This window comes from Chiloscyllium punctatum, chromosome 10 (genome assembly GCF_047496795.1).
Source record: "Chiloscyllium punctatum isolate Juve2018m chromosome 10, sChiPun1.3, whole genome shotgun sequence".
NCBI lineage: Eukaryota > Metazoa > Chordata > Chondrichthyes > Orectolobiformes > Hemiscylliidae > Chiloscyllium > Chiloscyllium punctatum.
The window spans coordinates 32,445,663-32,468,968 of record NC_092748.1 but is presented as its reverse complement, the minus strand read 5'-3'; the positions used below and the strand labels follow the sequence as shown (position 1 = coordinate 32,468,968).

Below are 23,306 nucleotides of genomic sequence, written 5' to 3'. Positions count from 1 at the left end.
CCTCTTATCTCTTGTAACATACACAATGGACCCACCTCTTGGTGGGGTACAATGCTCCGGGAAATACCACATCTTACACTTTGTTTTCAGTGAGCTCATTATCCTTTAAGAATGTGAACAGTAGTTTCAAGTAAAGAGATTAACTCCATTCTGAGTAGCTCAACCTTTTGCCTTGATGTCATAATCTTTCTCGTGCCCTTGACACCATTACATGAAATCTTTGCAAACTTCAAGCAAGTCAGTGCTCTAGACCGGCATTCTCTTGGGTGAGGCTTTAGTCTTATCACCGACATGATATGAATGTGAATTGCTGTTTCTCTTACATTTCTGCAAATAAATAATAGGTTTTGTTCTGCATGGTCACATTGAGACTGTGCTCCAGGTAATGTGTTTATTCTTGAAGGTATTTAAAAAGATTCAAAAGAATCTGTATATGTGAAATTAAAAAGTGGCAATTTTAAGTCAACAGCCAATTTCCTTTTGTTGCTGCACCGCTGGAATTCCAAAGATCATTTTATTCACCAGATTGTAGGTGTGTTGATAAGATTGGTGCATGACGTCAATGGAAAGCTAATCCAACCATAAAGTGGAGCCTTCCATTTATGGGAACGGCCAAAACTTGTTTTCGCCAGGAGATTTACAATGGCTTCTTCTAAAATTTATTTTTTTTTAGATTAGATTCATTATAGTGTGGAAACAGGCCCTTCGGCCCAACCAGTCTACACAGACCCTCCGAAGAGTAACCCACCCAGACCCATTTCCCTCTGACTAATGCACCTAACAATATGGGGCAATTTACCTGACCTGCACATCTTTGGACTGTGGGGGGAGTGCCACATCAAAGGTTGTTGTGGAAAATAAAAGCTGAAAGTGTAGGGGGTGACATATTGGCTGGGGACCAGGAAGCAGAAAGCTGGGATAAAAAAAAGTCTTTTTAAGGCAGGTAAGATGTCACGAGTGGAGTGCCACAGGGATTGGTGCTGAGGCCTCAACTCTTCACAGTTTATATGAAGGATTTGGATGAAGGATCGATGATCTTGTAGCTACATTTGCTCTTGACACAAAGATAGGTAGGAAAGTGAGTTGTGAAGAGGACGTAAGGAGCCTCTTAAGTGAGTGGGGTAAAGATTTACTAAATGGACTACAATCTGAAAAGTGTGAAATTGTCACTTTTGGCAGGAAGAATGACAAATCTTATCTAAATGGAGAGAGGATGCAGAGAGATCTGGGTGTCCCAGTGAGTGAATCACAGCAGGTTAGTTTGCAGGTACAGCAAGTAATCAGGAAGGCTAATAGAACATTATGGTTTGTTGTGAGGGGAATTGAATGCAAAAGAAAGGAGGTTAAACTTCAGTTATACAGGGTATTGGTGAGACCTTTTCTGAAGTAGTGTTGACAGCACTGGTAACCAGTCATCTAGAAGGATGTTAATGTATTGGAAGCAGTTCACAGAAGGTTTACGAGACTAACAGTTGGAATAAATAGATTGTTTCGCTTTTTCTCAGAAGACAGTCTAGCCTGTATCCTCTTGATTTTAGAAGAGTCAGAGGTGATTTAATTGAAACATATAAGATCCTGAGGGGACCCAACTAGGTGGATTTTGAAAGCATCTATAGAGGACTAGGGGGCACAGTTAAAAATAAATTTAAAATATTTGAAAACAGATGATTGAGAGTCATTGTAATGCTCTTCCTCAAAAACCAGTGGATGTAGCATCTTTGTTTTTAAGGCAGAGACATATTCTTGATTATCAAAGGCAAGAAAGATTATTGGATACATGCAGGAATATAAATTGAGGATAAAACCAGATAAGTCATGATATTTTTTCTTGAATGACAGAACAGACTAGAAGGGCCGAATAGCCTATCCTTGTTCCTTGTCCATATGTAAAATGGAAAACTCCAGAAGCTATATAGTTTGCAAAATACTTTTCAATCCCAACATAGAAAATGTTGAATGCTTTTCCCCTTTTTTTTTCCTTCAAATCATGGGTAATTCAGAAGATTAGGGTAGAGCCAGAGGTTAGCTTCATGACTTGCAGTGTGATTGTCAGCTATCAAAATCAAGCTCTGTCAAAGCCACACACCAAAAGTCTTCTGATTCAAGTAGATGGTCAGATCTGACATAGGCTGCAATGCTTCAGATTGCACCTTAGCACTTGAGAGAATAAACTGATCTAACAGGGTTTCCTAGCAATCTGTTGGACCACCACTGACCTCAAAGCTGAAAGGCTTTAAAAATTTACAGTCCGAAATTGGAGGGATTTCATGTTTTTATGCCATCACAATGATCTTGTTTCAATGGGATATGATGCACCAGGAGTTCCTTTGTTCATAATATAGGTAGATTAAGGTATGCTGAACCTAGTGGCCTAGATTTTGCTTTAATAATGGTGAGGTCATCAGTGCTTGATATAAATGCAGGGTAAATTTGACAGCAATTTTTGGTGTCTACAAAGAAGTAATTAGATACAGGAATGTAAAAATTACTGTTAAATCTATCCTGTTCCCTTTGAAGGTGTGACGTTGTGATCCTTACCAATAGACTTGACAATATTTTCTAATCAATCTGTTATTACACACCTCTGGAGCAGGTGAAACTTGAACCTGGGCTGCTTGGCTCAGAGTTAAGGACACAATGATTGTGACAAGAGCTGTCCTCAGTAGTCTTGATATTGAATTCAATGGAATTGCATGAACCTGGGATAATTGCCCACTAGTTTTGTTTAACAGCTAAGAACTTTAGAACTGTTGCATTTAAGTGTGGAGTTTTAATGACATGGCAAATGATAATTGATGAGCTCACAATTCAAATACATTTGTAAAATGTGAATTTTCATTTCCTCAAAAGATATGGGAACAAAAAAATCTTTCTGTTTTAGCTTTTCATCATTTTCCCCCTCTCTAATTTCTGTTCATTATTTTGTTTTATGTGCATGATTTAACACACATTTATATTTCCTGATTTGTATTTTCCTCATTTGGACTCTGTCTTGAGTCACTTTGATCGGAGTGTAGTTGTTGCATACCCTGTTTAAAAGTGACTCAAATTTCATGCAGAAGGCAGCATTTTGAAACAGGTGTCAAATTTTCGATATTGGCCTCTGAGAAGATTATGAAGTGTCGGGCCAGTTATCCGTGAGGTGAACAACAAGTCATTCCTTCACTATTGAGAATAGAATCTGACCTAATAGTGAAAATTGTTGTTGTAATTTCATCCTTTTTTTTTTACACAAGTGGGAGCCATGAAGTATCATATTCCAACATTTATGTCAGTCATTCCCTGTTGGATGACTTATTTAGACTTAGCAGTTCCTGTATCTGAGGCAAAAGAACAGATGCTCTTCTTTAATGTGCTCAGTTAAAGGTCTTGTGTCACTCAGATTCTGTTGTTCAGCTGCAGATCTCTATTGTCAGTCTGACATATCTAAATCATCTTGGGTCACATTTTCTCCCAAATCTGGTAGAAACCCACTGCATTTCCTCATGTGCAGGCTGCAATGTTGGAAATCGAGTGACATGGCTGTATCAGCCAAGCTATCTTTTGCAGATGACAGGTGAAGCTGCAGGCTATTCTGAACTTTTCCTTTCTTTTGATTTGGGATCTCACCAGTGTCTGCCTAGAATCTTTGAAGACATCTAGCACAAAGGTATTCAGTTTCAGGTTCCAAGTTTCACAACCATATAACAGAGCAAAGAGCATGTTTGCAATGTAGAACCACATAGCAGAGCAGAGAGCATGTTTGTGTTGTACAGTGTAAACTTTGTTTTAATGGAAAACCTTGATCTGATGTTTTAACTATTTGTTTCTGGGCTCTCTGCATATTAGTAGAACCATCATCTCCCAGACCATACAGAACCTCATCACCTCAGGAGATCTCCCACCCACAGCTTCCAACCTCATAGTCCGGGAACCCCGCACTGCCCGGTTCTACCTCCTTCCCAAGATCCACAAGCCTGACCACCCTGGCCGACCCATTGTCTTAGCATGCTCCTGCCCCACTGAACTCATCTCTACCTACCTTGACACTGTCCTATCCCCCCTAGTCCAGGAACTCCCCACATACGTTCGAGACACCACCCACGCCCTCCACCTCCTCCAAGACTTCCGTTTCCCTGGCCCCCAACGCCTTATCTTCACCATGGATATCCAATCCCTCTACACCTCCATTCGCCATGACCAGGGCCTTCAAGCCCTCCGTTTTTTCCTCTCCAGACGTCCCCAACAGTACCCTTCCACTGACACTCTCATTCGTTTGGCCGAACTGGTCCTCACCCTTAACAATTTTTCCTTTGAATCCTCCCACTTCCTCCAGACCAAAGGTGTAGCCATGGGCACACGTATGGGCCCCAGCTATGCCTGTCTCTTTGTTGGCTATGTAGAACAGTTGATCTTCCGTAATTACACCGGCACCACTCCCCACCTCTTCCTCCGCTACATTGATGACTGCATTGGCGCCACCTCGTGCTCCCGTGAGGAGGTTGAGCAATTCATCAACTTCACCAACACATTCCACCCTGACCTTAAATTTACCTGGACTATCTCTGACACCTCGCTCCCCTTCCTGGACCTCTCCATCTCCATTAGTGACGACCGACTTGACACTGACATTTTTTACAAACCCACTGACTCCCATAGCTATCTGGATTACACCTCTTTCCACCCTATCTCTTGTAAAAATGCCATCCCGTATTCCCAATTTCTCCGCCTCCGCCGTATCTGCTCCCAGGAGAACAAGTTCCACCATAGGACACACCAGATGGCCTCCTTCTTTAGAGACCGCAATTTCCCTTCCCACGTGGTTAAAGATGCCCTCCAACGCATCTCGTCCACATCCCGCACCTCCGCCCTCAGACCCCACTCCTCCAACCGTAACAAGGACAGAACGCCCCTGGTGCTCACCTTCCACCCTACAAACCTTCGCATCAACCAAATCATCCGCCGACATTTCCGCCACCTCCAAAAAGACCCCACCACCAGGGATATATTTCCCTCCCCACCCCTTTCCGCCTTCCGCAAAGACCGTTCCCTCCGTGACTACCTGGTCAGGTCCACACCCCCCTACGACCCACCCTCCCATTCTGGCACTTTCCCCTGCCACCGCAGGAACTGTAAAACCTGTGCCCATACCTCCTCCCTCACCTCTATCCAAGGCCCTAAAGGAGCCTTCCACATCCATCAAAGTTTCACCTGCACATCCACCAATATCATTTATTGTATCCGTTGCTCCCGATGCGGTCTCCTCTACATTGGGGAGACTGGGCGCCTCCTAGCAGAGCGCTTTAGGGAACATCTCCGAGACACCCGCACCAATCAACCAAACCGCCCCGTGGCCCAACATTTCAACTCCCCCTCCCACTCTGCCGAGGACATGGAGGTCCTGGGCATCCTTCACCGCCGCTCCCTCACCACCCGACGCCTGGAGGAAGAACGCCTCATCTTCCGCCTCGGAACACTTCAACCCCAGGGCATCAATGTGGACTTCAACAGCTTCCTCATTTCCCCTTCCCCCACCTCATCCTAGTTTCAAATTTGCAGCTCAGTTACTGTCTCCTTGACTTGTCCGACCTGCCTATCTTCTTTTCCACCTATTCACTCCACCCTCTCCTCCTTGACCTATCACCTTCATCTCCTCCCCCACTCACCCATTGTACTCTATGCTACTCTTTCCCCACCCCCACCCTCCTCTAGCTTATCTCTCCATGCTTCAGGCTCACTGCCTTTATTCCTGATGAAGGGCTTTTGCCCGAAACGTTGATTTCTCTGCTCGTTGGATGCTGCCTGAACTGCTGTGCTCTTCCAGCACCACTAATCCAGTATTTGATTTTCAGCATCTGCAGTCATTGTTTTTACCTTATTAGTAGAACTGCCTGGATAGGTGAAGTATTCTATGATATCAACTTTAATCAGATATTGGTCTGTTGTTTAGTGGTTTCCTGTCCTTTTCTCTTTGTTTGGTTTGTTTCCTTGGTGTTCATGGTGACTTCCGCTCTTGGCCTGTTTGTTGATAGGTGACATTACTGAAGCCACGCTGACATGAATTCACAAATGGGTGGGAATTAATCGGGTTTTGAACATTTTCAGCACCGCCCCCACCCCAAGATTAGCTCCTCACTCTTCACATGTAAAAAATGTACAAAATTACATGGACTTCTAATGACCATAGAACCATAGAACTCTAACGCAAATTGACCATTTGACTATGGGACGAAGTTAGAGAACTGCTTGTTTGGAGAGTATTAAAGTGCATAAAGGGTTAAACTTATTTAGTGATTGCTGTTTGGCAATAGTAAGGGTCAAGACTAAGCTGAAGAGGTGGAAGAGATTTGATATCAGTAGGTTTGTTATTTAAACCTAAAGATGACTTTCAACTTAACTGGATTTGATGTCCTGGCTGACTCTGTGCCTGGAACAGTAACTTGGTAGGAAGAATTAAAAGTAGCAATGAAAGTAGCAGGGTAGAAGTGTCAGGATATCAAGCATCTCTGAAGGAAGTCTGGATCAGTGACCAAATATGGACCTTTTTATAGTACAAATGTAGGTACTTCAACATAAAAGCAAAACAGGAAACATTACCTTCCATCAGGTCTATATAATTAAAGAAAGAGGGGTGAAAAGGAATGCTCAAAAAGACAGGAGAAAATGGATCAACAAACAAGCACAGGAATCCGAGGGCCCACCTGTTTGCAATGACATGCGATCGCTGCTTCAAATTAGAAAGAAGGTTGCAGAGAACCTAAAAATAGTTAGTCAAGATGATACACTCTTTTTGAAATCTGGAGACAATATCATTGTCGGCAGAACACTTTCAGGAAGTCTTTAACAGTTTTAATGTGGCCAACTCAGCCCAAGTCAATATGCCCCCAAATGGTCTCCCAATAAATGTAGGAAGACTCACTAAAAATGAGATGACAAAGGCAAGTACTGCACTCAAGATCAGTATATGTCCTAAAATATTCAAGACAGGCAGCAAAGCAGCTGTTCAGTGATTATGTTTGCTTTATAACCAGGCCTGGGCATTGATGTTGTTCCCAAAGATGAGTCAATTGCCTGTATCTACAAAAATCTCACTGAAAATATCTGCTGCTCAGAAAGCAGTCTGTCTTGTGGAGAGCAAACATAGACTGGGTAACTGGTTTGCAGAATGCTTCCATTTTGGCCATGAGTATGACTCTGACCTTCTAGTCACTTGCCATTTCAATACACCATCCTTCTCCCATGCTAGAGGTTTTTCTTAGGCCTGTTGCAGTGTTTGAGTGAAGTTTAAGATGAGCTTCTGGAACAGTACTTAGTTTTCCATTTAAGCACTTTAGAGCCTTGAGAGTTCAATATTTGAGTTTGATAATTTCAAACCAGCAACTCTCATCAGTATTGGAGTAGAGTCACTCTGTTATCAATATCAACTTAAGATATGTTGCTTTGATCCTTGACCATATTCACAGTGTAATGGGTGGTGAAATTAGAAGAGCATGCAGAATTCAGACCAAGTACTTTCAGTCTAAGCAGATTTTTACACAATGTTGATTGTTTGGAACTACCCAGAGTATTAGGATCCCTTGCAGTTAGTGAAATCAATTAAACTAAGGCCTTGGATTTCCTACATCAGCTTTTACTCTTCAATTTTCATATAACATCCCACCAAGGATGATTACAGTTCTTGAGTCGATCTATGAGAATTCCAAATACAGTGTGAAAACATAAGATGTTAGTGACTAGTTCCATGTGCTGCTTGGTTCAGGCAAAGTTCTTCCTTTCTCCTCTTCTCTTTGTTGCTGCCATTGACTTGGTATTAGGCAAGAACTTTCAAAAGCTGATTGGGCGCAGATCTTTGCAGATAAAGGGGTGGCTGGAAAATGGGAAGCCTTCTTCAAAAATGAGATATTGAGAGTCCAGAGAAATTCCTGTTAGGGTGAAAGGAATTGGGAGGTGTAAGGGAATGCTGGATGACTAAAGAACTGGAGGGTTTAGTTAAGAAAATGAAGGAAGCATATGTCAGGTATAGACAGGGTAGATCGAGTGAATCATTAGAAGAGTGTTAAGGCAGTAGGAGTATACTAAAGAGGGAAGTCAGGAGGGCAAAAAGGGGACATGAGATAATTTTGGTAAATAGAGTTAAGGAGAATGCAAAGAGTTTTTACAAATACATTAAGGAGAAAAGGGTAACCAGGGAGAGAATAAGGCCCCTCAAAGATCAGCAAGGCGGCCTTTATGTAGAGCCTCAGGAGATGTGGGAGATACTAAATGAGTATTTTGCATCAGTAATTACTGTGAGAAAGGACATGGAAGATATAGAAAGTAGGGAAATAGCTGGTGACATCTTAAAAAATGTCCATATTACAGTGGAGGATGTCTTGAAACACATAAAAGTGGATAAATCCCCAGGACCTGATCAGGTGTACCCTAGAACTTTGTGGGAAGCTAGAGAAATGATTCCTGTGCCTCTTGCTGAGATATTTGTATCATTGATAGTCACAGGTGAGGTGCTGGAAGACTGGAGGTTGGCTAACGTGGTGCCACTGTTTAAGAAAGTGGTAAGGACAAGCCAGGGAACTATAGACCAGTGAGCCTGATGTCAGTGGTGGGCAAGTTGTTGGTGGGAATCCTGAGGGATTGGGTGTACATATATTTGGAGGGGCAAGGACTGATTAAGGATAGTCCATATGGCTTTGTGCGTGGGAAATCATGTCTCACAAACTTGATTGAGATTTTTTTTTGAGGAATAACAAAGAGGATTGATGAGGGCAGAGCGGTAGATGTGATCGATATGGACTTCAGTATTGCTGAACAAAGAGACTTTGGAGTGCAGGTTCATAGTTCCTTGAAAGTGGAGTCGCAGGTAGATAGGATAGTGAAGAAGGCATTTGGTATGCTTTCCTTTATTGGTTAGAGTATTGAGTACAGGAGTTGGGATGTAATGTTGTGGCTGTACAGGGCATTGGTTAGGCCACTGTTGGAATATTGCATGCAATTCTGGTCTCCTTCCTATCAGAAAGATGTTGTGAAACTTGAAAGGGTTCAGAAAAGATTTACAAGGATGTTGCCAGGGTTGGAGAATTTGAGCTATATGGAGAGGTTGAATAGGCTAGGGCTGTTTTCTCTGGAGTGCCGGAGGCTGAGGGGTGACCTTATACAGGTTCACAAAATCATGAGGGGCATGGATACGATAAATAGACAAAGTCTTTTCCCTGGGGTGGGTGAGTCTGGAACTAGAGGGCATAGGTTTAGGGTGAGAGCGGAAAGATATAAAAGAGGGGCAACTTTATCCTGCAGACGGTGGTACGTGTATGGAATGAGCTGCCAAAGGAAGTGATGGAGGCTGGTACAATTGCAATATTTAAAAGACATCTGGATTGGTATATGAATAGGAGGGGTTTGGAGGGATATGGGCCGGGTGCTAGCCGGTGGGACTAGATTGGGTTGGGATATCTGGTCGGCATAGATGAGTTGGACCGAGGAGTCTGTTTCCATGCTGTACAACTCTGACTCTATGACTTGGTCTTAAGGAACTCATCAAATGGCTATCTTGGATTAAAATGAAGCAATGGCTGTCAATTTATAGATTTGTGTGTTGCTGATGACATTGCTGCCCTGTCAGACACTTACTAATAGAGTTGCCATAACTTTGATGATTCCCATATTTGAATTTTAAGAAAGCTAAAAATAGGATCTTAAACCGATGATTTCAATAAATCAGAAGTTTCTTAATTTTGTTACTTAACAGACGAAGGCCTTATGAGTAGCTGATCAGGCATTTCTGTGGTGACTAAGATTTAAGAGAAAGAAATGGGAAACTTGAGTTTGATTTGGTGAACGAGAGTCAGTACAGATTTGTGGAAGGGAGATTGATCAAACACGGGGCTTTTTCATCAGTAACAGATAAGGATCATGAAAGGAATACAGTGGTTGTCTGTATATATTGTAAGAAATCTTTTATTAAATACCACTTAAAAGGCTACCTAACAAAATCCAGGCTCCTGCACTCTGAGGATCAGCGGCTGCTTTGATTTTAAAGAAGAAAGTTTGGACTAAGGAAAGGTGTTCTTCAGACTTAAGTGTCATCTTCCCCAAGGATTAATGCTTGAACTATTTTTCATAATATTCATGAATGACTTGGATATTGAAATACAGAGTAAAACATACAAACTGGTTTTAAAAAGCATCTGTAGGTCAGTGAAGAGTAAAATGATTAGTTAAGACAAATGTAGGTCAATCAGAAAGCAGTAGGAAAAGTGTTTTAATAGGGAGCAAAAAGTTGACAGACCAATCAAATACATATTTTAATTCTGTTTTCTCAAAGAAGCGCTCAAATATCCCAAAAATATTGAGGAACACAGAATCTAGTGAGAGAGAGAAACTGAAGGAAATCTGGAATCAGTAGGGAAATTTGAATGATTTATTGTCACCTGTACTGTACACAATAAAATAGTGAAAAGCTTAAATTGTTGCCATAATCCAGTGTCATTTTGAGTAGTTCCAAATATAGCTGAAAGAGAATCCATCTTTGTTCACTTGCCTCTGTCATGTGTCCTGAGCTGGCTGACCAACAACACCTGCATTGCCACCCCTCTGATGGATCCACCCGTGTCGGAGTTGCCACTCTTCAGGCGCCATCTCTTCATCACTGGGCTCACCTCAATGATGGCTCACTGATGCCAGGTCCCATGCGGGGCTAATGTGGGTCCAGCAGTCAGGAGCCCCCAGCTCCGCTGTTGCTACTGCCTCACTGATAACCAGGTGTCTCTGCTCCTGGCCTAGCGCAGCCAGGGGTCCCTGGCTCTGCTTTTGAAAGCCTCAACAATGCGTGGAATCCCCACTCTAGGTTTACACCAAGCAGGAGTCCTTGAACCTGTTGCCACGCTAGGTCACTATTTCACTAAAAGTCCTGCTTCAGCTGCCTTCCTCTGCAATGTCACCTTTGCTACTGACGATAGGAAGATGATGAAGAAGAAAATGGTGAAAAAGAGGTATCAATGAAGAGAGGAAGCGGCTGGTGTGGAGTGGACTCCCAGAAGCCCAAATGTTGCCTACCTTACTGGTGCCGTCATCTTGGAAGAATGTAAATTGATGGGATTAAAGGCCATTCAAGGACCTAGGGCCTAATTAATCTATATCCCAGAGTAGTTAGGAAATAGCTATTAAAAATAATGACAAATGGGTGATCATCTTTCAAGATTTTATCGACTCTGCAACAGCTCTGCTGGATTGTAAGGTAACAAGTGTAATACCACTATTTAAAAGAGGAGATAGAGCCAAAACATGAATTATAGACCAGTTAGCCTGACATCAAGAGAACAGAAAATGCTGGAGTCCATTGTAAAAGATTTAACATCAGAGCACTTGGAAAACAGTGGCAGAATCAGAGGAAGTCAGCACAAATTTACGAAAGAGAAAATGTTTGACAAATTCACTGGAATTTCTTGAGGAAGAAACTAACAGAGTTGATAAGGGCTGTCAGTGTATGTGGTCTTCTTATAGGTTTATAAGATTTTATCTAAGCACCTGTGCAAGTGATTATCTTGTAAAATTAAAGTGCATGGGAGGGTAGGTTACTGACATGGATCAAGAGTTGGTTGGCATATATGAAACAAAGAGTAAGAAGAAACAGTTTAAAAAAAATTGCGGATGCTGAAAATCTGAAACAAAAACACAAACACAAATTGCTGGAACAACTCAGCAAGTCTGGCAGCATCTTTGGAGAGAGAAAGAGAGTTAACGTTTTGCATCCAGAGATATATTCTTTTAGTATGATTCTGTTTTTAAGAATAAACAAATCTGTTTCTGGGTGGCAGGCAGTGACTTATGGGGTATTACATAACTCAGTGCTTGGACCCCAGTTATTCACAATATATATTAATGATTTGGATGAGGGAACTAAGTGTATAATTGCAAAGTTTGTAGGTAGCACAATGCTGGTTGAGAAAGTGATCTGTTAAGACGCGATGCTTCGCTATTATTTGAACAAGCTAATGAGTGAGCAAATGCATAGTAGATGAAGTATAATATGGATAAATGTTAGGTTATCCTCTTTGGTAGCAAAATCTGGAAGGCAGATTATTGTCTGGATGACCATAGTTTGGAAAAGGGAGGAGTGCAACAAGACCTGGGTGTCTTTCTACATCAGTCACTGAAGCCAAGCAGCAGCTGCAGCAGAAGGTGAAGAAGGCAAATGGTATGTTGCCTTTAATAGCGAGAGGTTAAGCTTGTCGGAGCAAGGATGTCGTAACTACAATTTTACAGAGCTTTGATGAGACTTGGAATACTGTGTGATGTTTTGGTCTCCTTTTCTAAGGAAGGATGTTCTGGCTATGAAGGGAGTGCAACCAAAGATTCACCAGACTGGTTCTAGGGAAGTAGGACTGACGTTTGAAGAGAGACTGGGTCAGTTCGGACTATATAAACTGGAGTTTAGAAGAATGACAAGGGATGGAGAAATCTTGTAGAAACCTGTAAAATTCTAATAAGACTAGAAAAGGTAAATCCTTTCATCCATTGATTCCATTTACACTTTTCGTTGCCGCGGAAAGGCAGCCAACATCATCAAAGACCCCTCCCATCCTGGTTCTTTTCCGACCTCTTCTGTCAGGCAGAAGATTAAAAAAGCTTAAGTACACCTACCAACAGGTTCAAGAACAGCTTCTTCCCAGCTGTTATTAAATTTCTGAATAGATTTCAAAATATGAGAAGTCCAATGTTGATCTTTCTTTTTGTGCACCTTTTTTCCAGCCATAACTTTGTATTCTTCACTCTGCTCAATCATCCTGTGATCTTTGTCACTTTTTGTATGCTTATGGTCTGCCTATACTGTATGCAAACCAAAACGTTTCTCTATACTTAAGTGCATGTGACACTAATAAATCAAATCAAAATGCAGGACAGATGTCTCCAGTAATCAGGAAATCTAGCACCAAGAGTAACAGATTAAGAATATAGGGTAGGCTATTTTGAACTGAGACGAGGAGAAATCTCTTCCATAGGCTCACCACTCTCTGGGTGAATTCTCTGCTACAGCAAGCAGTTGAGGCCAAAACATTGAATGTTTACACCAAGGGATTATAACTATCCCGTGGAGATAAAGGAATAGGAAGTGGGAACATTGTACTGATTTGGATGACCATATTGAATGGTGGTGCAGGGTTAAAATGCTAAATGGCCTACTGCTCCTATTTCTATGTTCCTGTGTTTCCACATCCTTTCTATCTTTTCCATCTCCATAGTAAAATAAAGTGAAATAAAAAAATATAATTTCTACTAATTCTCTTATGTTTACTGTATTACCTTGACTGTCCCTAAATGGCTCTAAACCCATCCTAACCTTCTTATTGATGTACCTGCAAAATATTTTTATTTTATTTTGTCCTTTGTTGATTTCATAATTTCTGGTTGACTTCCTAATTGTTCTTTTGATTTATCTTCTAGTATCTTATATTCTCACACGTCATGCACTCTTTTGCTGCCTATGTATTTAATATATTTCTTTCCTAAACCCTCAATTGTTCACTCATCCAATTAATAATGTTTGATTTCTGTTTTTTATTTAGCAGGATGTGTTTTTCCTGCATTCTCTTCAACATGGCTTTTAGTTGTACCCATTGTTGCTCTACTGTGTTGTTTGCGAATATATACAAACACAGGAATTAGAAGCCGGAGTAGGCTATTTAGTCTCTGTTGTGGTTCTGTTCGCCGAGCTGGGAATTTGTCTTGCAAACGTTTCGTCCCCTGTCTAGGTGACATCGTCAGTGCTTGGGAGCCTCCTGTGAAGCGCTTCTGTGCTGTTTCCTCCGGCATTTATAGCGGCCTGTCTCTGCCGCTTCCGGTTGTCAGTTCGAGCTGTCCGCTGTAGTGGCCGGTATATTGGGTCCAGGTCGATGTGTTTGTTGATAGAGTCTGTGGATGAGTGCCATGCCTCTAGGAATTCCCTGGCTGTTCTCTGTTTGGCTTGCCGTATAATGGTAGTGTTGTCCCAGTCGAATTCATGTTGCTTGCCGTCTGTGTGTGTGGCTACTAAGGATAGCTGGTCGTGTCGTTTCGTGGCTAGTTGGTGTTCGTGTATACGGATCGTTAACTGTCTTCCTGTTTGTCCGATGTAGTGTTTTCTGCAGTCTTTGCATGGGATTTTGTACACTACATTAGTTTTGCTCATGTTGGGTATCGGGTCCTTTGTTCTGGTGAGTTGTCTGAGTGTGGCTGTTGGTTTGTGTGCTGTTATGAGTGCTAGTGGTCGCAGTAGTCTGTCAGTTCAGAAATGCTCCTGATGTATGGTAGTGTGGCTAGTCCTTTGGGTTGCTGCATGTCCTCGTTCCGTTGTCTCTCCATTAGGCATCTGTTGATGAAATTGCAAGGGTATCCGTTTTTGGCGAATACTTTGTATAGGTGTTCCTCTTCCTCTTTTTGTAGTTCTCTTCTATTTAGTCTCTTGTTGTTGCCCACTTATTTTCCCAAAGTCCTAGACTCATGAATCAGTGTTTCATCAGTCTATTAACATTGTTTTCATTGTTGGTTGAAGGACACTATTTCCTAGACATTTCCCTACTTTTACATTTGTGCTTGGATCTTTTAATGAGGAATGAACCAACATCTTTTGTTGGCTTTTACACATACTGGGTTAAAAAGGAGTGCTGTACACTTTTATGAATTCCATTCCTTATCCTTTTGCCTGCGTCCTCTATCCAGTTAATATTGGGATAATTGAAACCATTTTGGTCAATTTTCCAAAATGCGTGTTTCCTCCTTTACTGCAGCCCCACCCACTGTTATTCCGATTGATCTGATTTCTTATTATCTTAGTGATTATTCAGTTAGATTCTGTCTTGGTCTTGCTGATAACATTGTCATATTTTATCTACAGCCATTGAATTATCCCTTCTAAGTGCAGTTATTTCACATTACCTTTGCCCTCTTTTTCTAAATATCTTAAGTAAATTTTAGTTCCCAGTCCTGAATGTTCTGTAGCATGTCAGTAATCCCTGCAATATCTCGTTCCACACAACACAATTCATCCAATTCTCTCATTTCTTGACAGACATATACTGCTGTTTAAACATTTTAACTCTTTTTTTTTTAAGAAGGGGTTTCCTAACACTTGAGCTATTCCCAGATGCCCTTTCAGGAAGGAAATCGGTCAACCTTACCCTGTCTAGCCCATATGTGACTCATAATCTAGTTGACTCCAGTGCCCTCTGAAATGGTGTAGCAAGCTACTGAGTTTAAGGCCACTTTGTGATGGGTAGCAAATGCTGGTTTTGCTGGTGACACCCACATCCAATGAATAAAGAAAAAGAAATACGAGACGCTATGACTAGAAAATCTTTGGACAGTACATTTAATATTTTCCTTCTAAAAGGAAAGATTAAGGAAGAGGAAAAAAAAATTGCAATTACAAAACAGCAGCTAAGATGTTTCAGTAATTGATATGCCAGTCATTATCTTTCAAATGGATCTTGGATATAGTATAAGAGTAAGCTACTATCTGAAGTAACTGCTATTTAATATTGAAAATTCAACTTATTGAGTTTGAACGCAGTTAAGGAATGATTGCATTGGGCTTGCTGTTTCTGATCTGTAATTTCAGGCACATGTGATGCCTTGTTAAAACTTTAAACATTGCTGTTAACCTTTAATTTTGGAATTGATCACATTATCTTTTTCTCTTAATCAGCTTGGGCCACCAGGATTCTCAGAGTAATTTGACAACGCGACTCTCAACCGTGCAGGAGGATGTAGGAAAGTCACCTGCTCGAAAAAGGTTTGTTTAAATGGAATAGCGTGTTCTTCTTTGCCGTAATTCTTTACCTTGTAAGCCACCTTCTTCCTCCTCTTTGTTGTCAAAAATCACAAAAGTGCTCATCGAAGAAAGGAAAATTAAACTTTGAGGCTTTAAATATTTCAATTTCTGTTTAATGTTAGAGATTTCCTCCCATAAGACACATTTTTGATATTTAGCTAACAAGTCAAATTGGAGGAACCAATATGGAAAAATTAAGCTGTAATGTTAACTTTTTTCTATAATTGGTTAGGGAACCTTAAAAAAAAATCAGTATTCTATAGTTTTCATTTGTATAGATATTTCAAGCATTTTGAAAATTTGACAAATTCGCTAGCTTTGAAATTATGATCAATGGAGAAATGTACTATTTTTAGTATTAAATCAACATTGAATTATCGGTTTTGTTGAAGTTTCTGTTCGAGTAATGAAGAAAATGCCACAAGATAGGATGGAAAGATTGATACATATTAATATGAACTGTTCTCCCATTTCCAACTTTTTTAACTGTCATATTTTGCATCCACTTAGACATCTGTTTCTCCCTTTAGTTTGAGTCTTCGCTCATATTTCACATTGCTATGATGTGTTGTATAGAATTTTAGAACATAGAACATAGAAGAATACAGCGCAGTACAGGCCCTTCGGCCCTCGATGTTGCGCCGATCAAAGCCCACCTAACCTACACTAACCCACTATCCTCCATATACCTATCCAATGCCCGCTTAAATACCCATAAAGAGGGAGAGTCCACTACTGCTACTGGCAGGGCATTCCATGAACTTACGACTCGCTGAGTGAAGAACCTACCCCTAACATCAGTCCTATATCTACCCCCCCTTAATTTAAAGCTATGCCCCCTTGTAATCGCTGACTCCATACGTGGAAAAAGGTTCTCACTGTCAACCCTATCTAACCCCCTAATCATCTTGTACACCTCTATCAAGTCACCCCTAAACCTTCTTTTCTCCAATGAAAACAACCCCAAGTGCCTCAGCCTTTCCTCATAGGATCTTCCTACCATACCAGGCAACATCCTGGTAAACTTCCTCTGCACCCGTTCCAGTGCCTCCACATCCTTCCTATAGTATGGCGACCAAAACTGCACACAATATTCCAGATGCGGCCGCACCAGAGTCTTATACAACTGCAGCATGACCTCAGGACTCCGGAACTCAATTCCTCTACCAATAAAAGCCAGTACGCCATATGCCTTCTTCACTGCACTATTTACCTGGGTGGCAACTTTCAGAGATCTGTGTACATGGACACCAAGATCCCTCTGCTCTTCCACACTACCAAGTAGTCTACCATTAGCCCAGTAATCCATCTTTTTATTACTCTTACCAAAGTGAATCACCTCACACTTAGCTACATTGAACTCCATTTGCCACCTTTCTGCCTAGCTCTGCAGCTTCTCTATATCCCGCTGTAACCTGCCATATCCTTCCTCACTGTCTACAACTCCTCCGACTTTCGTATCATCCGCAAACTTGCTCACCCAACCTTCTAACCCTTCCTCCAGGTCATTTATAAAAATGACAAACAGCAATGGTCCCAAAACAGATCCTTGCGGAACACCGCTAGTGACGGCACTCCAAGATGAACCTTTGCCATCAACTACTACCCTCTGTCTTCTTCCAGCCAGCCAATTCCTAATCCAAACCTCCAACTCACCCTCAATGCCATATCTCTGTATTTTCTGCAGTAGCCTACCAAGGGGGACCTTATCAAACGCCTTACTAAAATCCATATATACCACATCTACCGCTTTCCCCTCATCTACCTCCTTAGTCACCTTCTCAAAGAATTCAATAAGGTTTGTGAGGCACGACCTGCCCTTCACAAAACCATGCTGACTATCCTTGATCACATCATTCTTATCCAGATGTGCATAAATCCTATGAACTTATTTTCCTTTTGATTAAACAAATTAAAAGTTCACTTAGTTCTTTTTTTCTCTTTCACGTTTCTTAAAACGCAGATGAGCCAGGGCTTTTAATACCAAATCGATAAATGCACATTTTGGTTGACCATTTACTTAATCTATGTAATGATCCACTAAGTTCAGAGAAACTATGATATTTCTGAATTTGAAGATTGAAAGTATGCATGTTTCATTTTCCTATTAGTATTTTTCTAAGCAGTTTACAGCTAAGCATCTTCTGCTTTCTTTGTAGTTGAGCTCTTTAAGGTAGACTTCCCCTCTTGGCTGGTGCGTGTAAGATGCCTCAATGTGGTCGCGGTAAAAACCAGCTCCTGAATTTTCTGCTTCACAAGTCTTTAAGTTATTTAATGTCACGACCCTTTTAATTCTGAAAGTGAAAGTTGCCATAGTCCTAGAGGTTCCATAGGCTGTTCTTTCACTAGAGAGCAATGTCTGGTGGAGAATTTAATCTAGAGATCACCACACTTGAGGCAAGTTGTGAGAATGAGAAGGCTGGGTCTTCATTGTGACCTTAGCCAGCAAAAGAGTTGAACTCAAGGTGTTGGACAAATTCTGCATTGCAAACCAGCCATCCACTCAACTGAGCTATCTGACCCCACATTTTAAAAAAAACATTGGTTTGGTTTTCACTGGGGAGTGATCTCCCAGCTTCTGATCAATTTAATTTACTTTACCAGCTATAAGAATAGGCTTGACCTTAAAATTATTGTTCCTTTAAACTCATAATACGAACATATACCTTATGTTAAACTTGTTTTACAAGAATAAACTTTGCAAATTAAAATCTTTGTCTCTGCTCCACAGAGTGATTGGTTCTTGCAACATGTTCTGGAATATATAACTACCTTGTGATTTGTGGGATGCATTTTATATTCTTGCTACTTAAAATAAAGGAACTAATTAGAAAGCATTAAAGATGCCTTTGTCTTATGCTATTCCAAAAATGTTAGCTTGCTTTCCTAATCTATGCTTGCTCAAATATTACAGGTTTCATTCCCTGCTAAAGTAATGTGCTTTTTGATTGATGCTTTTAATGTAGTGTTTTATCTTGATCAAAAGACCGACCCCATATTCTTGAACATATTATTAAATGAAGTATCCTGATGGATGTAAAACCAGCCGGGTAAGATAAAGAAAGACGTGACTGTGCTGTCTGTCTTCAATGAGCTAACTGATCTAGACTGGGAAACAGATGGCAAACGATAATTTGCCTTAATTCTTTTAGATATGAACTGGGAAGATATGGATCCCTGAGGAGTTATGGGTGAAGGCAGTGTAGCTGTATGATTGACTTGGTAGTGATAGTCTCTGCAGTTAAGCCTGTTGACATTCAGTTTCAGCTTGTGTAACCACTTAAATGAGATGTAAGAGAACTAGATTAGCTTTCACAAGAGACAGAAAATAAAAGAATACATAACTGCTAGAAAATATCTTGATATGCTAGTCCAGCAGTTTCTGTTTCACCCTTTTCGGAAAGCACTCAAATATGTAAAGTTGTTGTTATTGTGATGTTCATTACAGTTGATTTGGTGCGGGCGTTTACATTATGCTGTACATTTCTTTGCTTCACTGAGAAGGGAATTAATGTTGTCTCAGAACTGATACTTGAGAGAAAAAAATTGCAACCTATTATAAAATCTAGTTAGGATGCTAGATATCTTTCTATTATTGGCTTACGCCTATATAGTTTGAGCATGATGGATATATTTACCAGCCTTAGCAGTTTTGTTTATGTTGATTTTATTTTCCTCTGCATAACAGGTCTGTAAGCATCACCAATCTTTCTTTGGACCGGTCTGCTTCACCCATGGTACCTTCATATGACAGCTCTATCAGTCCTCAAGCCTCTCGGGCATATGTTAAAACTGACCCTAATGAAGATGAAAGAAAAATTCTTCTGGTATTTATTTTAGTGGTTTCTGGAGGTTAGACAACATGTGAGGGGCAAAATGTTGTGTCTGTGCAGTAATATAATGCAGATTGCTTTGACACGCGGCAGATTTTCTTTCTGCTTGTTCACTTTCACTAACTTGATATTTTTTTGTTGTTGCCTTTTCCCCAATATGCTCAAATGTAATTATGTTCCTTTACCAAGTGTTCTGCATTGATTTCTGTCAATAACATTGCCTCACATCAACCTCCAAACCTGACAATTATTGATCACCTTTTTGCAGTCCAAATTTTTAAGTAACTTTTCTTGTTTTGTTTGACAGTGATTTGTATGTCAGCCAAAGCTCAGTTGATAGTGAGGAGTTCAGGTCCAACACCAGCTGGAGAAAATTACAGGGTACAGGCAGTTCAAAAGAAAGTCGGCAGTGAGCCAGGAGACTTAAAAAGTATCTTCTGCCCCTCATTTGGAAGAGGGCATTCTGGCCTTAGGAATCGCCAACCAATCAGATGGACAGACAGCTCTACCATTTCTGGCAGTGATGCATGAATAGACCTGAGAATTCGATTAAGTGCCATTGTTCAATGGTGCGGAGGGATCAGAGAGGCAAAAATAGGGGTTAGGAGGCCAGTTTCTGTCAAGCAGGTGGTGCAAAAGGAAGAATGGTGTACTATTTTAGAAAAAATACACATCATAACCTTGGCTGAGGCATTCCCCATCCCTTGCCAACTTTGTTTATGCTGGCCAGGAGATAAACAGCTTCCTTACTCCTGTAAGCCAGCCCATGCCAGCTGCATTTTGGGATGGACAATGTATTATCAGGGCCAATTGATCTCTTAACAGTTATTTGCGTAGAGTAGGTGTGCTGCAAATTTTGACACTTTCCCACCTTTTGTATTCAGAGGTGCATGGGAATGTGCTGGGCTAAGCATTTGACTTATTTTATGTGCCCCAAGCCTACAATTCACCTGGCTGAGGCACGTAACATCCAGCTTCAGGTCTTGGGTATGCCAATCTTACCTGACACTTCTTTACAAAACCTAGAGAGTAGATTAGATTAGATTAGATTAGATTACTTTACAGTATGGAAACAGGCCCTTCGGCCCAACAAGTCCACACCGACCCGCCGAAGCGTAACCCACCCATACATTTATCCCTACCTAACACTACGGGCAATTTAGCATGGCCAATTCACCTGACCTGCACATCTTTGAACTGTGGGAGGAAACCGGAGCACCCGGAGGAAACCCACGCAGACACGGGGAGAACGTGCAAACTCCACACAGTCAGTCGCCTGAGGCGGGAATTGAACCCGGGTCTCTGGCGCTGTGAGGCAGCAGTGCTAACCACTGTGCCACCGTGCCGCCCACCGTACTGCACTGTCAGGAACGCTGACTTTGGATGAAACATTAAACTAAAGATTAATAGGTGGATGTAAAACATGCTATGGCCAATAATTATCCCTCAACCAGCATCACAAAAACAAATTGTTTCTGAAACTTCGCTGTGTGCAAATTGACTTCTGCGTTTCTATGTTACCACAGTAAGTGACCTTTCAAAAGTACTTTATTGACTGCAAAGTACTTTCAGATATCTGGTGCTCATGAAAGGTGTCCGACTTTATTTCCTTTTTCAATTGATTAACGCACTGTGACGTGCAATTACATTTAAAATATTTTTCTTTTTTTCCAAAATTCATCTTTCATTTCTAATATCCATTCTAGGACTCTGTGCAACTGAAAGACCTGTGGAAGAAAATATGCCATCACAGCACTGGCATGGAGTTTCAGGATCATCGCTACTGGTTGCGAACTTATCCTAATTGCATTGTGGGAAAGGAATTGGTGAATTGGTTGATTAGAAATGGACATATCGCTACACGGTAATTTTCATAGTTGAGTTTGAGACATACTAAATTGTGTCTCTCTTATATGTCCATCAGTCAGTTAGAAAGTGAGCAATTAATGTGAATACAAAATCAAGTTCAAACTCAGCTGATGTCTCAGAAGTTAAATTATCAACATTAAATAGTACATTTTAGCAAAGCAGTTTATCCTTGCCATATTACAGCCTATTGGTTATTTAAAAATCTTGGTTGCTGTTTTCTTGGAATCTTTACTTTTCCCTGTTTCCTGCTTTCAGAAGAAGTTGTCCTAAAGCACTGTCCCTCTAATGGCTTCCAGTTATGAAATCTTGATCAAAGAGAAAAAGTGAATGAATGGAGGAAATTGATGGCAAGGAAATAATTAGAATTGAAAACTTAAGTTGATAGGCGATCACATTAAAAATGAGCAAAAATAACTGCACTGCAATGAAGCATGTCTAACAAAACAAGGAACTGAAGACAATTGGATCAGCCTTGATCTTGTCAAATGGCGGAGCAAACGTGAGGGCTTAATCACCCATTCTTGCTTCTAGTTAGTTTGTTCATAGTTAATATATTAAAATAACTAAGTGCCTCTGTTTTCCAGTTATGGTATGATGAATTGCAGTGCTCATTGCAATTTTTCAGTCGTCTGCACATTTTACCTTGAGGATTTATACCAAATTGCCTTTGAATAGTGAAGCAGGTCTCATTATATTTCTGAAACCCAAAGTGTTATTTTGGAATTTTGGAGATCCATCTTGTTCTTACAAAATATTCAGCAAGCTGTAATCCAAGAGAAAAATACTGCACATGCTGGGCATCAGGAAATGTTCGAAACATGGGTCACATGCTGTTTCACAGTGGAGAAGCGTATTGGTGTTACAATCTGCCGACAGCTAGGGATTGCTGCAGTTCTGAGTAGGCTGTAAAAGACTCTCATGGTTAAACAAGGAGACTGTGTCAAGATCAAAATTATTCTACCCACTTCCACTCAAGCTGACACCAGACCTGATGGGAGCACAAAGGTGGCAGTGGTGTTTTTTTAACTCAAATTTAATTTTCACTGGTAAACATTTCACTTCTTTTACTTGTTTCATGTATGCAGCAACTATATTTGTTGCCACCAGCTTGGAGATTTTAAATGTACTAGTGTGGGATTGACTGGCCCTCCCTTCAGTGCATTGTGAAAGGCAGTGTCCTGAAATCACTCTGAGTGGACAATTGAGATGTGGTAGGTGAATTTAAAGCCCTGATAAGAACTCTGCCAGCCAACAGCCTGAGTTGGACCCGCATTTGGACAGTATTGACCACGCCCTTTAGACTCTTCATTTACTTGCCCAAACTGACTGACAGACTCTCTTCTTTTCCACCCCCCAAAAACAATGACCGCTGCCAGCACCAACCTCAGGCTACCAGGCCTTTCCCCTTCACTCCTCCGTGCAACCAAATTCTAACCTTTCATCCCCACACTCTCACCCATCGCTTCTTAACCTCTGTTCACTGTTTCCAGTCCCAAACTTCCATCCTGTCTGCTATGCTTTGCAGTCATTCAGTAACAGTACCATCGATATTTGTGTTAAGTATTTGAACACACGAGTAGAGTTAGAGTATTCACAGTAATTGCAGCCCTCAATAATGACCAGCTCCAATAAATTTAAAACTACATCTCACAAGGAAAATATTAATTTATGAGGCAATACAGTATTTAATTAGGTGCAAGACACGAGGCATAAGATAGCAACAAAAGTTTTTTTTTCATATAACATGCATACTTCTACACACACCAAGTAGTCGTCCAAAACACACCTTTGACAGACTGATAATGTGTTTCTGTCACATGTAC

The 23,306-nt window shown here is 40.9% G+C and overlaps 1 protein-coding gene across 4 annotated transcripts in view; it reads left to right on the top strand.

Annotated features, from left to right (window-relative positions):
* The window catches only part of pikfyve (phosphoinositide kinase, FYVE finger containing), a 151,416-nt gene that overhangs the window by 50,933 nt on the left and 77,177 nt on the right, over positions 1 to 23,306 (top strand). For all 4 annotated transcript variants that reach the window (XM_072578804.1, XM_072578803.1, XM_072578802.1 and 1 more), the window contains 3 exons: positions 15,656 to 15,742; positions 19,470 to 19,608; positions 21,321 to 21,478. In XM_072578804.1, the coding sequence (XP_072434905.1) occupies positions 15,656 to 15,742; positions 19,470 to 19,608; positions 21,321 to 21,478 (384 nt within the window). The remainder of the gene's footprint in view (positions 1 to 15,655; positions 15,743 to 19,469; positions 19,609 to 21,320; positions 21,479 to 23,306) is intronic.